This window comes from Pan paniscus, chromosome 16 (assembly GCF_029289425.2).
Source record: "Pan paniscus chromosome 16, NHGRI_mPanPan1-v2.0_pri, whole genome shotgun sequence".
NCBI lineage: Eukaryota > Metazoa > Chordata > Mammalia > Primates > Hominidae > Pan > Pan paniscus.
In genome coordinates, this window is record NC_073265.2 from 90566896 (window position 1) to 90584078 (window position 17183).

Here is a 17183-nt window from a genome sequence, read left to right on the forward strand (position 1 = left end):
AAATGCTTGTGAAATTTTCAAATTTCATTATCTTTGACCCAGCAAAACTACTGCTAGGAACTTACCCCTACAGATATACTTGAAAAAAAATTACCAATTTGTATGTGTAAGGATGTTCATTCAAGTTGTGTTTAAGATAGAACAACCTTGAAAACTGCCTAACTGTTCCATCCACAGGAGAAGGCTGCTACAGAAATCTCAGCCTGTCCTGGTCCTAGAATACCACACAGCACTCCAAAAGGACAAGATAATCTCTAGCAGCTGTTTTGGAAAGAACTCCAGTGTAACTTAATGTAATAAGTGCAGAACTTCTGCTTCCGGGAAGATGGAGGGAATATGGAGGTTGTTTCCTTTGCCCTCTTCTTCTCACTAAGTGCACTGAAGCTCTAGACGTTACATGTAAAACAAACGTAGGATTCTGAAAGGTGGAGAAAAGAAGGCAGAGTAGCTGGTGGCTTCAGTACTCAAGGAAATCACAATAGTACGTTTTTGGGTTTTATTTGTATCTCATACATCCCAAACCACATACTGAGGAAGTTGGCAATCCAGAAACACAAACTGGCACAGAGAAAAAAAAAAAAAAATTCCAAGGAAAGCCTGCTCTCTCCAACCAAAGCACCAAGAAAGGAACAGCAAAGCCAGGCAGGAAACTTACAGGCAGTCACCAACCCTCTTCGGCAAAACACTGAAGAAATATACTTGCAGCCCAGCCCCACCCCTCACCAGCAAAGGCCAGGTGGAGAGCTTAGATTTCCACCCTTGCCAGGCTGTAACAGGCACCCCAATCATCCCCACCCCAGGGTGTCAGAGAAGGCTGTGAGGAGCTGGGGTGCTAATCCCCACCAGGTGGTGACAACATCCCTCATCACCATCAGTGGACAGCATGTGGGGAGCCTGGACTTCTGTCCCCACCCAGCCTGGCAGTAATGAGACATGCATTCCCCATCTAACTAGGGTAGAATTGAAGCAGGCCTAGAGGAGAACCTGAAGTCCCAATGCTGCCCAGCAATAACAAGGAGCCCCTGCTTACTGGGTGTCAACTGATTCTAAGTACAGCTCCCAGATTTCCACCCCACCAGGCAGCAATGAAGGGGCATCTCTCTTTACCCACCAGAGTGGCGTCAGAGGAGACCTGCCAAAACACAAGATTGAAGTAAGATCCAGAGTCTTAAAACATAAAGACCCAAATATCCAGGCCACAATAAAAAATTACTCATAATTACCAAGATCAGAAAGATCGCAAACTCACTGAGACAAGACAACCAAGAGAGGCCAACACCAGGATGACTCCAACGTTAGAATCATCTAACAAGGATTTGAAGGCAGTCATCATAAAAATGCTTCTGTGAGCAATTATAAATACACTTGAAACAAATGGAGTAATAGAAAGTTTCGGCAAAGAAATAAAAGACATGAGGAGAGCCAAATGAAAATTTTAGAACTTAAAAGTACAATACCTGAAATTTTAAAATAAAAAAAAACTCAATGAATGGGCTCAACTGTAGAATGGAGAAGAGAGGACAGGGGAAAGAATCAGGGAGAAGACAGAACAGTAGAAATTACCCACTCTGGAACAAAAGCCAAAACAAAAGAAAATAGACTGAAAAAAACAACAGAGCCTCATGGACATGTGAGGATTTTAACAGAAGAGCCAACAGTCATGTCATCAGAATCCCAGGAGACTAGACAGAAGGCAAGACTGAAGGAGAACTCAAAGAAACAATGGCTGAAAGCTTCTCAAACTCGCAGGAGACATAAATGTTCAGATTCAAGAAGTTGAAAACAAACAGGATATGCCCAGAGAAATCCATTCCCAGCACATCATAGTCAAGCTTATTAAAACTAAAGACAAAACAAAATAAACCCTTGGAAGTAGTCAAAGGGAAACATTGCCTTTAGGGGAAAAACAATCCAAAAGACGAAAATCACCAACATCAGAAGGGAAACACAGAACATCACTACAGATCCTGCAGATATCAAAAAGATATTAAGGGGACATTATGAACAGCTCTAAACACATACATTGGACAACTTAGATGAAATGGATAAATCCTTGAAAAGTAGAAATTACCACAACTTAATAGGAAATACATAATTTGAATAGCCTTTTAACTATTAAGAAAATTCAATTCATAATTTTAAACTTCCCCAAAAAATAAATTTACAGGTTCAGATGGCTTCACTGGATAATTCTACCTAACATTTAAAGAATTAATACCAATGCTACATAGTCTCTTCTAGAAAATAGAAAAGGGAACATGTTTTAACACTTTCATGAAGCCTGTATTACCCTGACACCAAAACCAAAGACAGTGTTAAAAAAAGAAAAGTACGGACCAATGCCCATTATGAATATGGATGCAAAAATTCTTCACAAAATATTAGCAAGTACAATTCTGCTATATGTAAAAGGAATTATAAGCCATGACCAAGTGGAATTTATTCCAGAGATGCAAAGTTGCTTCAGTTTCAATCATCAATCAGTGTAATCCTCCTTATTAATAAACTAAAAAAGAAAAGTTACCTAATCATATCAATTGATACAGAAAAAAATTGACAAAATTCAATACCATGTTTTTCAAAAACTCTTAGAAAATTAAGAATAGGATGGAACTTCCTCAATTGGGTAAAGAATATTGACAAAAACCTACAACTAACATCATTCTTGATGTTGAAGACTGTTTTCCCCTGAGATCAGAAACAAGGCAAGAATGTCCATTCTCAATATAATACTGCAAGTTCTATTCAAGAGCAACTATAATGTCATTGTATTTAAAAAATACTGTTCAATGTATTTAATATATTGCTGGAAATTCTAGCCAATGCAAGAAGGCAAGGCAATGAAATAAAAGGCACACAGATATGAAAGAAATAAATTAAACTGTCTCTATGTGTAGATCACATGACAATCTATACAGAAAATCCATAAAAGAAATGATTTATGAAAGAAAAATTGGTAAACTGGACCTCACCAAGATTAAAAACTTTTCTCTGAGAAATACCTAAGACAGTGATTCTAAAAAAAGCTACAGACTGAGAGAGGTATTTACAAATCACTTGTCTGACAAAGGACTCATAGCTAGAATATATAAAGAACTCTCAGAACTCAACATGAAAAAGCAAACAATCCAAATAGAAAATGTATGAGATACGTGAAGAGACATTTCACTGAGGAAGACACACAGATGGCAAATAAGTACGTGAAAAGATGTTCAACATCGTTAGCCATTAGGGAAATGAAAGTTAGAGCAATGATAAGATGTCATCACACAGCTTTATGAACAGCAAAAATAAAAAATAGTGACAGTACCAAATTCAGATTGCGATGCAGAGAAGGGGTATCTCTAATGTGTTGCCACTGAGAATGTAACATGGTACAATCACGCTGGAAACTAGTTTGTCAGTTTCTTTAAAAAAACTAGAAATACACTTATGAACCAGCAATTGAACTCCTGAACATTTAGTCTAGAGAGAGGAAACTTACATGCACATGAAAACTTGCTCATGATGTGTCATACCAACTTTATTTGTAATGGCCCAAAACTGGATACAACCAAAGACTCTCAGTAAGTGGATACTTAAACATATATGGAGTACTACTAAGCTATACAAAGGAGCTCTCCTGAAACACGCAGCAACTCAGAATGATCTCAGGACATTATGCTGAGTAAAAAAAAAAAGCCAATCTCAAAAGATCATATTCTCTGTGATTCCATTTATGTAACATTCTCAAAATGACCAAATTATACAGGTGGAAGAGAGATTAGTGTTTGTCAGGGGTTAGAGACGGTGAAGAGGAAGAGAATGAGTGAGACTACCATGGGTGCGTGGCATGAGGGAGACCTTTTGATGGAACGGGTGATGGAACAGGTTCGTATCTTGATTGTGGTAGTGGCTACTCAAGTCTACATGTGTGACAAAATGCAGAACTATATACATACATTGTAGTAACGTCAAGTATCTTGCTACAATTATGTAACATATTGCCATCGGGGGAAACTGCATGAAGGATACTAGGGTCTTCTCAGTACTATCTTTGTAACTTCCTGTGAATCTCTGATTAGTTCAAAGCAAAAAGTTAAAAAAAAAATAGGTAAAGTATAATTCCACTTTTACAGCACTTAAAAACTGGCAATAGTTAATCTATGATGTTAGAAGTCAGTATAGTGGCTACACACCATAGGGCAGTTACTAGAAGGAACAAAGGGGGCTTCTGGACACAGGTGATGTCCTGGTCTTTGGAATGAGGCCAGTTACATGGGTGTATTCAAATGCCTTGCATGAAACTGAACATTTAAAATATTTGCATTTTTCTGCAGGTGTGCAGGTGTGTTATATTGTTGATTAAAAGGTCATAATGAATTAAGTGAAAAAAGCATTTGGTTGTATATGAGATTACCTGTGAGTACTATAAATAAATATGTTCTGGAAGGCATCCTTTGCAGAGGGCGACTGGGAGGTAAAGGCATAGAGAGAGGCCTACTTCCTGTTTTATACTTTTCTATGCTGTTTGAATTTTTTCAAATACTCACTATGGAGCCTCCAGCCAGAAAGCCAGCTTTCACCTTTTCCACTGTCTGGGTCCCTCTTGGCCTTGGGCTGGCTCCTATGACGTCACTTACCACCTCTAGAGGATGGGGCTTTTAAGCCTCTAACCGACCGAGTCTAGACAGCTGTTAGTTGTGGGCAGTGAAGCATTTAATCAATCACTGTGGCTTTTATCCATAATGCAAATGCTTTCCTGGAATGACAGGGCTACTGGGCCTCACCCTGGGCAGAGTGGCAGGTGGGTGGGCTTTTCTTTTCTGATCATATTGAATGTATGAGTCTACCGTCCTTCACCTGATCCCAGCCCTTTAGACTGTTCCTCTCCTCACCTGTCAGACATACCTCCCACTGCCAGCCCATTCACTCCACTTACAGAACCTGAGCCTTCCTCCAAGTCCCATGTTTCCAGGAAGTCTTGGATGCAACAGAGACTCTTGGGCTTTAGAGCCAGACACATCCCAGTTCAAACTCTGAGTAGTTCTGCTGATGATAAACTCCCTAACCATGGGCAAGCTTTTATTTCCTCTTCCGTAACGTAGAAATACAGGCACATTCCTGGCATGACTGTTAGGAGGATTGAATGTGGCCATGTGAATAAAGTACTCAGTCCAGCATCTGGCACCTGGTGAGAGCTTTGATAAATGTTCACTCCCTTTCCTGGGGGCTCCATTTACCCATTCCTGCCCAACTCACCTAAAATGATCTCCAAACACACTTGTGTTATAAACTATTCAGCAAGTCAAATGTGCTTGTTGGGGGCTGTTTATGCATATTCCCACCTCAAACCTAATTGTAAATCTGTGGAGGCCAGAAATGGCCCCTGGCATCCTCAGTGCCCAGTCTCACCTCTCACACACAGTAGACCCTCAGTAAGTGTTGATGGGGGCACTCGCCATCCCTGTCATCCTGAGTGCCCAGTCCCACTCTCACACACAGTAGATCCTCAGTAGGTGTTGATGGGGGGCACTCGCCATGCCTGTCATCCTGAGTCCCCAGTCCCACTCTCACACACAGTAGATCCTCAGTAGGTGTTGATGGGGGGCACTGGCCATCCCATTCCAATAGGGGATCCCCATCTACCTGCTTGACCACACTGATGTTCAAGCCCACAGGAGGCGGCCAGCTTCCAAAGGACTTGACATTTCAGAAACGCAATCAGACACTTGACATGCCAATCTAGCAGCTATCTGAGCATCCTTTTCTCAGACCCAGAGAGCTCGTGATAAGTCAAGGCCACTTTTACACTGGTCAGTGATAGCCGCTCACTAGCTATGTGGTCTTGGGCAAGCTCTGAAGCCTCTCTGAACCTCCACATCCTTGTTCATATATTAACACATGGCCCTCCTCATAGGACCTTTACATGCCAGAAGGACTGGAATGAGCAGGAACTCAGGCTTAGGTCCAGTTTCCACCATATCCTTTCCTTCCTCTGGGCCACCAAGTCAAGAGTCCCTCTGCATGCTGCTGGAGGATCTTTGTCCCAGGATTCAGTTCTGTGAAGTCCCCTGGTGTGTCACATTCCATTTATGAATAAATTGCAGGATGGTTCTTCAGAGAGCTGGTTCCCTTCCCCCTTCGCAGGGCTGACTTAACATGTACCAAGTGGCTACTGAACTCTGGCTGTATGCCAGAAGGTGGTTACTGAGCTCCGGCTGTATGCCAGAAGGTGGTTACTGAGCTCCGGCTGTATGCCAGAAGGTGGTTACTGAGCTCCGGCTGTATGCCAGAAGGGGCTATGCACACCGTCCCCTTCCTCATGAAGCAGGCAGTCGAGAGCAGCAAATGCGAGCCACATGTATATATCATATTTTCTAGTAGCCACATTAAAGCAGTAAACAAGCACACACCTATAATCACAGGTATTCTGGTTGGAGGATCACTTGAGCTCAGAAGTTCGAGACCAGCCCTGGCAACATAGCAAGATCTGGTCTCTACAAAAAAAATAAACAAAATTAGCCGGTGTGTTGGCATGTGCCTGCAGTCCCAGCTACTCAGGAAGCTGAGGCAGGGGGATCACTTTAGCCTGGGAGGTCAAGGCTGCAGTGAGCTGAGATTGCACTACTGCACTCCAGCCTGGGTAACAGAGAGAGACCCTGTCAAAATAAATAAATAAAATAAAGGAGCAAACAGAAAGAAACAAATAAAATGTTAATATTATTTAACATGAATATATTAAAATCATTGTGTCAACGTGTAATCAACATAAATTATTGATGAGCTAGCTTACCCTTTCTGTACTAGGTCTTTGAGTTCACATGTGATTTTATACTCTCCACCTCTCACTTCTGAGGAGCCACATTTCAAGTGCTGCCCAGTCACACTTGGCAGGTGCTGCCGTTCTGGACAACACAACTCCAGTCCTGCTCCGGGACCTGGTGAAGCGTTTAACGTCAGTTCTCTTGGCAGTTCCTAATAGAGCCAGTCTCACTGGAGCCCTGTTCTGTTTTGACCAGGGCCAGCTTCTGAGCATCCCGGCGGCCTATGGGGATCTGGAGATGGTCCGCTACCTACTCAGCAAGAGACTGGTGGAGCTGCCCACCGAGCCCACGGATGACAACCCAGCCGTGGTGGCAGCGTATTTTGGACACACGGCAGTTGTGCAGGAATTGCTTGAGTCCTTACCAGGTAAATCACAGGGCATGAGCTCCTAACCGTGTCTCAGGGCACCCTCTTCTTAGGCTTCACCCCAAAATGTTTACTTCTTCATGCTTTCACCAATAATGAGATCAAGAAATACAGGGTAGGCCATTGACACCCAAACAAAGTGAAGCTTGCCTGCCAGCCACATTCCACCTCTCACTCCCATGAACTCATAAGGGAAATTCTCAAACACCATATTTCATAAAGAATGTAATTAACATTGCTTTTTAAAAAAATAATTAATAGACCTTGGTCTTTTTAGAGAAGTTTTAGATTTATGGAAAAAATCGATTGGAATGTACGGAGTTCCAGAATTAACGATTTGGAGGTATGTTAACAGAAAACAGGTGATCCCTAAATCACTTACACAAGAATATCTAGGTAAGAGAGACAGTAATCATGCTAGTAACTTCTATTGAGATGGGGACGCATCAGTCTCAGGAGGCAGGTGCTATATTTCAGAACCATGGTTTTAAGATGACGAAAACAAAGCTCAGAGAGGTGACCTCCACTGTGCGCCCTCCACATGGTTTTCCCTATAACTCTGTTTTGTGTTAGTGTGGTACATTTGTGACAACTGATCAACTAATATTGATACCTTCTTACTAACTAAAGTCCATCGCTTATGTTGCAATTCATTCTTGCTGTTGTACATCCCATCGGTTTTGACAAATGGATAATGACACGTGTCCATCATGACAGTATTACATAGAGCAGTTTCACTGCCCTAAAAATCCTCTGTGCTCCACCGCTCCCCTGGCCCCATCCCTCCCTCCCTCCCTCCCCTGGCCCCTGGCAACTACTGATCTTTTTTACTATCTTTGCCTTTTCCAGAACATCGCTCTAGTTGGAATCCCACAGTATGTAGCCGTTTCAAACTCACTTCTTTCCCATAGCGATATGCATTTAAGGTTTCTCCATGCCTTTTTGTGACTTGATAGCTCATTTCTTTTAATGGCTGAATAATATTCCATTGTATTGGTGTACCACACTATGTTGCTTTCGTAGGAACTATTTTTTTCTCTGGTGAACTCAAGATGTCCTGGTCTCCTGTAATTTCCCGTGGTGGTCTTGGCTCAGAAACACTGCACCAGTCTAGGCAGGCATCGCTACAGCTATAGGTTGAGGCACACCCTAGCCGTGGTCTTTGGGATTTGAGATTTTGCTTGGGAGCCAGGGCCCACCTCTTGGGTGGGAGAACATGCAGTCACCCAGGGCCCTGCACCTAGAAGGGCCCACGTTACGTTTAATACTCTGTACTCACTATCTTAAAATGTTTCATGATTTTTAAACAAGAGGCCCCATTCTTTTCGTTTTGCATTGGGCCTCACCCCTTATATAGTGGTCCTGTTTGAGGGTTTCCAGCTGTGTGCTTTGATAGATCTGTGCTCAGCGTTGGTTCCAAGCTAGTGTTCCCTTCATGTGTCTGAAGGCAGAATGAGGTTATGGGCAGAAATCAGGGCAATTTTAGGGCCCATGAGAAGCATACTAAGACAAGACATAGGAGGGCAGAGAGGAGCTTGGGTGCTCCTGAGGAGCCAAAGGCTGACCTGTCTCTTCTCAGGGAGCCCCAAGATTAGCTCTGTTCTAGCCGTGAAGAGTCTGCACCAGCTGACTCCGTCACCTAATGTTAGCTAATATTTATTGAATACTGTCAAGTGCTGAAAACTTTGTAGAACGTGAGAGACAGATAATTTTTTTAAAGATTTTCCCAGCCATTTAGTACCTCCTGGCCAAGCAGGGGAAATTGAGGCAGAAAGGAGTAACACTGTGCTATGTAACTACACTGAGGTTGAAGTATTTTTACGCAGAGGTCTGGGAGCACACATCAGGGGGCAGGGTGGATGCAGCATAGGGTCTCCGAAGGGAGGCTGACATCTGACCTGGGCTTTGCAGAGTGAATAGGAGTTTACTTGGCAGACAAGTGAAGGAAGGACGTGGGTTGCCTGCTTTTGCAGAGCAGGAAGTGTGGCTGAACCTCGTCATGGTTTTCAACTGCTCCCAGGAGCATCGTATCTTCAGCTCAACTCTGAGCAAAGCTGCTGAGGACTGAAGGATTTCAGACCATTGTGGTGGGCTTTGCAGAAAGTGCAGAGACGGGCAAAACAGGGTGTACCCATCCCTGCCCTTCCTGCAAAGGAGTTCCCAAGCTGGAAGGGAAGTCAGCCATGGTCAGGAGTAAGTCAAGACAAGAAGACAAACAAGAGTCAGGCTGGACATGGTGGCTCATGCCTGTAATCCCAACAATCTGGGAGGCCAAGGCAAGAGGATCACTTGAGCCCAGGAGTTCATGACCAGCCTGGGTAACATAGTGAGACCCTGTATCTACAAAAAAAAATTTTTTTAATTAACCAGGCATGGTGGCACATGCCTAAATTCCCAGGCACTTGGGAGGCTGAAGTGGGAGAATGGCTTAAGCCCAGGAGTCCAAGGCTGCAGTCAGCTATGATCACATTACTGCACTCCAGGCTGAGATAGGAGACCCTGTCTCAAACAAAAAACAAAAACAAGAAGCAGCTAGAGAACAAAGGAGGGTTTGAGAAGAAGAGGGATGAGAGGTTGATGGGATGCATCCTTTGAAGCACGTTGTTATGTGATTCCTGGTCTCTGAAGCTGAGCAGGGAGGAAGAGGGGCTTCTCTGAGTGTCGCTGGCCTTAGGCTGTAGAGAGTACCTGTAGGGGTTTTGTGTGGTTAAGAGAGCACCCTTTGATTTTAGACAAAGCAAGGTTTAAGTCTTGACCTTGTTATTTACTAACTATGGGACCTTCAAGAAGTTTCCCTGCCAGGTGTGTCCCACAGACCCTGGCTGATGGATGAAATGAGTACTCAGACACAGGTGTACGGTGTAAGGGCAGCTGAGTCACTGCCTGGCTCTATTGGCCAGAGAGCAGCCCGGAGAAGCTAGAGCTGCTTGCTTTCATTCAGTGCAGGCACAATGCCGAAAACCTGGAGCCAACACAACCTGTAGGTAATTAACATTTATTGTTCCCCTTTCAGGGAACGTCAAGCCAGCAGATGATCAAAGGTCAGTTCCTGGTCAACATAAGTAAACAAGCCTGTTTAAGATATATTCCCCTACACTCCTTGCCCTCTGCCTTCAGCTGTTCTCCCCCAGGGCTCTGCAGAAGCTTCCGAACTTTCAGAAGGTTTGTGTCCTTTCCCTGTAGTTTTTCCTACCACTCTGACCAATCTCCTACATTTCCAAACCTCTCTGAGCTTCGGTTTCCTCATCTTAAAATCAGGGTCCTGAAATATAATGCCTGCCTCCAAAGACTGACACATCCCCATCTCAACAGAAGTTACTAGCATGGTTACTGTGTTTCTCTTACCCAGATATTCTTGTGTAAGTGGATTAGGGGTCACTTATTTTCTGTTAACATACCTACAAATCATTAATTCTGGTTAACAGTAGAGGGAGAAGAAGGGATATTTACTTGGCACTGGTTCCAGCCTCAGCCCTGTGCTACATGCTTTCTTTGGCGAATACAGGGCCGTCCTGACCCCGGTTTCCTGATCAATGTCCTGTCGCGAAGGAGAGAGTCACTCTCTCCTCACTTGGGAGCACTTTGATCCCTAGGACTATGTACCTCTGGAAATGAGGCAGTGTTATGATGCATTTGGGAAGTGTCCCTGCAGAAGATGAGGTCATTTTTCCATGGCAACTAGACCCAAAAGATATTGCACTATTTTGAACTTGAAGATATTGTAACATTTCAGCCCACACTGTCCCCGTCAATTCAATGTGCTAAGTGTTATTTCATCCTGGAATTAAGTAGGTGGTTCTATTGGGGAGAAATTGTCAGTTTTAGGCCTGACAGATCTTTCACCAAAGCTTTTATTATTATTATTCATGAAAGTAATATATGTATATTATAGATAATTTTAAAATGTGGGAAAGTGTTAGTACTTTAATAATACAATGACACAACATGATGAGTTAGGGTTTATTGATCCAGGCACTTGACATGCATTTTGTGATGTAGTCCTCACATTAAACTTGGAAGAATGAGTAGTATTATTCCGATTTTACCAACAGGCAAACTGAAACAGAGAGAGATTAAGAAATGTGTCCAAAATTACATACTAAATTATTTTATTTCTAAAATGCCTGTCTCCAAAGTTCATACTCCTGCATGTAATGTTACCCTAGGGGAGGGGTGAGGGCAGGGGAGAGCCCAGAGAAAATACCACAATGCTGGGGTAGTTGTTTCTAGTCTTATTTCCACACACCCATTTTTTATTTGGCTAAGATCATGCTGGATACGCCATTTTTAATCCTCCATTTCATCACTCGGCATTATCTGACAAGCAGGTGGGTGACTGATGTGGGGAAATGTCATATGCAATTCAGAGAGACTATTCCAGAAAACACTATCAACTCAACAGAAGCAACTTTCAGCTGGAAACAGGACAGCTGGGTTTTGTTTTGTTTTTTTTAACTTTTACTTTAGGTTCAGGGGTACATATGCAGGTTTGTTACGTGGGTAAATTGCATGTTGCTGGGGTTTGGTATGCAGATTATTTTGTCACCTGGGTAATAAGCGTAGTACTCAATAGGTAATTTTTTAACCTTCCCCCTTTTTCCTCCCTCCACCATCAAGTAGTCCCCAGGGTCTGTTGTTCCCTTCTTTGTGTCCACGTGCATTCAATGTTTAGCTCCCCTTTATAAGTGATAACATGCAGTATTTGGTTTTCTGTTCTTGTGTTAGTTCACTTAGGATAATGACCTCCAGCTCCATCCATGTTGCTGCAAAGTACATGATCTCATTCTTTTTTATGGCTGTATAGTATTCCACGGTGCAGATGTACCACATTTTAATTAACCAGTCCATTGCTAGTAGTGGCCTAAGGGAAGAGCAGAGTGGGAACAAACAGCACCCTTCAGTGGCACTTGCCCTTTGTCCTGCCATCTCCTGCCAGGTCCCTGCAGTCCCCAGCGGCTTCTGAACTGGATGCTGGCCTTGGCTTGCCAACGAGGGCACCTGGGGGTTGTGAAGCTCCTGGTCCTGACGCACGGGGCTGACCCGGAGAGCTACGCTGTCAGGAAGAATGAGTTCCCTGTCATCGTGCGCTTGCCCCTGTATGCGGCCATCAAGTCAGGTGGGTTTCCCCACTACCCTGAGTCAACCCTAACCGTGCAAACCATCTCAGCCTCCAGATGTGGGACTGTGTGTTTATTCTCACTCTTGGTTCTCAAATTACCTCTGTGAGGAGACTCCTGTTCTATGTTTCTTTTTCAAAATATCTGCACCCTTCCTCATTTCCTCCTTACTTGCCCCCGCAAGGGGATTTCAGTGACAGAGACTGACTGTGGCTAATGGGACTGTTGTACGAGGCACTCCAAAGGGCAAAGCCCACAGAAATTCTCCCACTAACAGAAACTTGATGCACCAAGGGAAGTAAATAGAGAAGTCCAACCTGCACAAGTACCTTTTCAGTTTCCATTCCACATATCAGAGTCTGCCCTTCCAACGACTGTGACACTCTCTGCATCTGCATGCCCTTAGCTTTTTGGTTTTGTTCCTTTAGGGAATGAAGACATTGCAATATTCCTGCTTCGGCATGGGGCCTATTTCTGTTCCTACATCTTGCTGGATAGTCCTGACCCCAGCAAACATCTGCTGAGAAAGTACTTCATTGAAGCCAGTCCCTTGCCCAGCAGTTATCCAGGAAAAACAGTGAGTAGTCACTGCCTGTGGAGTGTGTTTTAGTTCCTTTTGTACTGCTGTAACAGAATCCTGCAGACTGGGTAATTTATAATAAACAGAAATATATTTGGCTTACAGGTCTGGAGATTGAGAAGTCCAAGAGCATAGTGCTGGTATCTGGTGAGGGCCTTCATGCAGTGATATGAAGGTGGAGGGCTAGAGACCAACAGACTGAGAGAGGGAAGAACTCACTTTTATAACAACCCACCCTCAAAATAACAAACCCACTTCCACAATAACAACATTAATCCATTTATGAGGGTGGAGCCTTCTTGGCCTAATCACCTCTTAATGGTCCCATCCCTATCACAATAGCAATTACATTTCATCATGAGTTTTGAAGGGGACATTCAAGCTATAGCAGGGTGGGAGCTGAAATCTGGGCTTCATCCCCCTCCCAAAGTTTTTGTTTTTATTTCTGGTTTTTTTTGGTTGTTTTTTTCTCTTTTCCTTTTTTCAAAAATTGGTTAAATATATCATATTTAACATATTTCTTTTTTAAATTTTTATGTGTTAAATTTTAAAATTACTAAAGTTATGAATGAGTGTTATAACAAGTGATCACAATTGAGAGTGGTAATAAAAATTATGAATCTTCTGCCCTTGAAGTAAATAGTTTAACAACCTGGTAGGGATCTTTTCACATCCTTCCATATGCAATGCTATAAAAACATTTACAAAACTATACAGGGTTTAGTTTTAATTTCCCATTTTAATAACAAAAATATTATTGCATTATTTACATTATCTTCAACTTGGCTTTTTAAATTTAGTATTCTATCATGGACTTCCTCTAGATCAGTTATTGTGGCTTCAACTCATTCTTTTAGGGACGTTCTTTAAATACACAGAGCCAGTGTCACTTAGTTGACATAGCTCTCCTGCTATTGGTGGACATTTGAAATAGTTCTTTTTTTTTTCCTCTTGCAATATAGCCTGATTTGCTGTGGTATGTTTGCTTATGTAGAGCACAGTCCTAAAAGTGGGCTGCTTTGGAAACACTGCCCCCCAACACTCTGGTGATTCACATTTTCACCAGCAATAGATGGGATTCTCTGTCTCCACCCCTCAGCCAGCAAGCAGTAGGCATCCTGGAGCCTATTAATTTTCATCAGTGTGAGGCAAAAATAATATCTGCTTATTTTAATTTCCATGTTATATTAGTAACAATACTGGATATCTTTTCATATGTTCATGAACTATTTGCATTCCCTTTATATGAACTGCCTGTTAATGTTTGTTGATTATTTTTTCTAAAGGATTGTTTGTCTTTTTTTCTCACTTTGGAGGGTTTTTTTTTTTTGAACATTAGAGATTTTTAAGACTTTATCATAAATGTTACCAATATTTTTCCCAATCCATTATTTTTCTTTTTTTGTTATATTTTGTGATAGCAAAGGTAAAATAATACAAAATTAAATATGTTCATCTTCTCCTTTCTGGTATGTGGTTATACAAGAAGGCCACTTTCCCTCTAATTTTATTTCAGTATTCTCCTGGAGTTCCTTGTAATGTTTTCATTCATTTAGTTTTTACATTTTAAGCTTTAACCTTTCTGGTATTTATTTGTGTGTATTGTATGAGGGAAGTGGCAGAGGGTGGAGGTGGCTAGCTTTTATCTCTTCCAGATAGCCAGCTACTCTAGCACAGTTTTTAAAATGAAGTTTTCTTTCTCATCTGAATTGAAATGTCACCATTGGCATTTTCCCCAGTACCTATATCTGTATACATTTTGGGATTCTCAGTACTGGTTCACTGGCCTATTAATCTGTTTCTGGCAAATGTCATATTGTTTCGATTATAGGCACTGCATTTAAGTTTTACAATCTGTTAATGCAAGTTTTCTGTTCATTAGTTTTTTTCAAAGATATCTTGACTGGACTATTATCGGACATTTGTTCTTCTATTTTGCTCATTTCCCACAGTGACTCTATTTGTGTAGCTTTTATGTTCTTTAATGAGATTTTTTTCTTTTCTTCCTAAAACTCCTGGACCTGTCTTGTCTGTTAGTGACTTTTATATTGTTTTTGCTACCATTTTAATGAACTATCTATATATTTATATAACTCTTTTCCATTTCTATTCCAACCTGATGTTACTGGTATGGAGAAAAGTTATTTTGTTTATTTCTGTTTTGTCCAGTTCCTTTCCCATCTTCTGTTGTTCACTCTAATGTAGTTTTTACTAGAATTCCTCGATACTTTTGGATATATGATCACATATTCTACAAATTCAAAACAAGTTTATCTCTTTTTTCTAATATTTATACAACTTATTATTCCATGTCTTATTGTGTATCTTTAGAAATCTCAAAAACTGAATAATCATGACTCTAGCAGTTATATCTATCTTGTTCCTGATTTTAAATGTCTTGGTGTCACCAATTTATAAGCATTTGCTCTGGACAGTTAGCAAATAGGTTCTTGTTATATTTAGGTAGTTTCCATGTATTCATTTTTGCTTTGAGTTTTTATTAGGAAACATTACTGAACTTTTTCAAATCCCTTTTTGCAGCAATTAGTGTATTCATATAGCTTTTCTACTTTATTGATTTAATAAATGATTTTGATAGATGTTGACTCAACCTTGAACTCCTATTATAAATGCTAATTGTCTTTTTTTAACTGCTGGATTTGATCTATTGATATTTTATTTACAGTTTCTGCATCTGTGTTTATAGGTGAATTGATCTATAATTTTCTATTTTTAATGTTTCTATGTGGTTTTATATAAGATGATGCTAGCTTTACAAAATAACATGGGGAACTTTCCGTCTTATTATTATCTGGAGAAGTCTCATAGGAATTATTTATTGTTAATGGTTAATTAGATAAAGCAGATCTTTATTTTCTGATTCCTTTTGAAGTCATTTGTCAATTCACATTGTCTGCTTTCCCTTATATGCAAGTCAGGAAATTATATTTTGGTAGAAAATTATCCATTTCCTTTAGGTTTTTTGAATTTGCCATCATAATGTTGCATTGACATTTTTCTCATTCTTTCTTCTATATCTATACTTATATTACTCTTTTCATTTATGCTGTTGAATAGTTTTACTTTTTCTCTTTCAAACTTAATCAAATTAGCCAGAGATTTATGTTAAAATACAAGGAACTGTCAAAGAACTTGATAGATTTTTTTAAATTACTTGTTTTGTTTGTTATTTCATTAATTTTCACTTCTGTCTGTATTAAAACCCTCTTCATATGGTTGTTTTTGGGGTTTTGTTTTGTTTTCTGTTCTTGTTTTTTGAGATGGAGTTTCACTCTTGTCACCCAGGCTGGAGTGCAATGGCGTGGTCTCAGCTCACTGTAACCTCCGCCTCCCGGGTCCAAGCAATTCCCCTGCCTCAGCCTCCCAAGTAGCAGGGATTACAGGTGTGCAACACCACACCAAGCTGATTTTTGTATTTTTAGTAGAGATGGGATTTCACCATGTTGGTCAGGCTAGTCTTGACCTCAGGTGATCCACCCGCCTCGGCCTCCCAAAGTGGTGGGATTACAGGCATGAGCCACCGTGCCCAGCCCATATGTTCTTTTTTGAGAGTTTTGTTGATGGTGTTGAGGTTAAAGCAAGGCCTTGGCATGAGACTTCCTGGTTCTTATCTGGACTCCAGGCTTCAGTACTGCAGGGCCTTCGTCTGTGTCTTGGTTTAATGGGAAAAGCAATAAAATACCTGTCTCAGAGGGATGCTTGACAAATAAGTGTAGTAATATTTGTGACATCCTAATAGCAAAGCCTGGCACGTAGCAAACGCCTAATAGATGTTACCTGTTTCTTGAGTTGAATATTTCTTCCTCCTTTTTCTCTAATTTTAGCTTGTTGATTACAGTATTTGAGCCCTTTATGTGCTGCCTGTTTGTGCTAGCTTTCTTTATCAGAGCCTGAAATATAGATATAGAGATATACAGATATATAGAGATGTACTAGTGTACATACATCCATTGATACAAGTACATATATTTATTTCCCACTTCTGATGATTTTTAAAATCTCATTCTTCTTATGTCTCTACAAGGTTTTGCTTGGCATACCTGGTTTCTGGCTTTATGACTAATCAATACCTATTTTGGTTATATCAAATGGCCACCTTAATCCTGTTGATGTCTCTGTCCTTGAAATTGAGTTTGTTTTCTCTTCACGTGTCCACTTTGCCCTGTTTTTCTTTGTGTCAACCTTGGATAAGTTTTCCCAGATATTTATTTTCAGGTTTTTTTTTGTCTCTTTGCCGTAGGTATATTTCTTGTAAACAGCATTTGGTTTTTAATCTCATCTGAGTGTGTTTC

At 41.1% G+C, this 17183-nt stretch overlaps 1 protein-coding gene across 5 annotated transcripts in view; it reads left to right on the forward strand.

Annotated features, from left to right (window-relative positions):
• LRRK1 (leucine rich repeat kinase 1) overlaps window positions 1-17183 on the forward strand; it is a 151545-nt gene that overhangs the window by 58461 nt on the left and 75901 nt on the right. For all 5 annotated transcript variants that reach the window (XM_034939514.3, XM_055098802.2, XM_055098803.2 and 2 more), the window contains 3 exons: window positions 7002-7173; window positions 12110-12289; window positions 12719-12867. In XM_034939514.3, the coding sequence (XP_034795405.2) occupies window positions 7002-7173; window positions 12110-12289; window positions 12719-12867 (501 nt within the window). The remainder of the gene's footprint in view (window positions 1-7001; window positions 7174-12109; window positions 12290-12718; window positions 12868-17183) is intronic.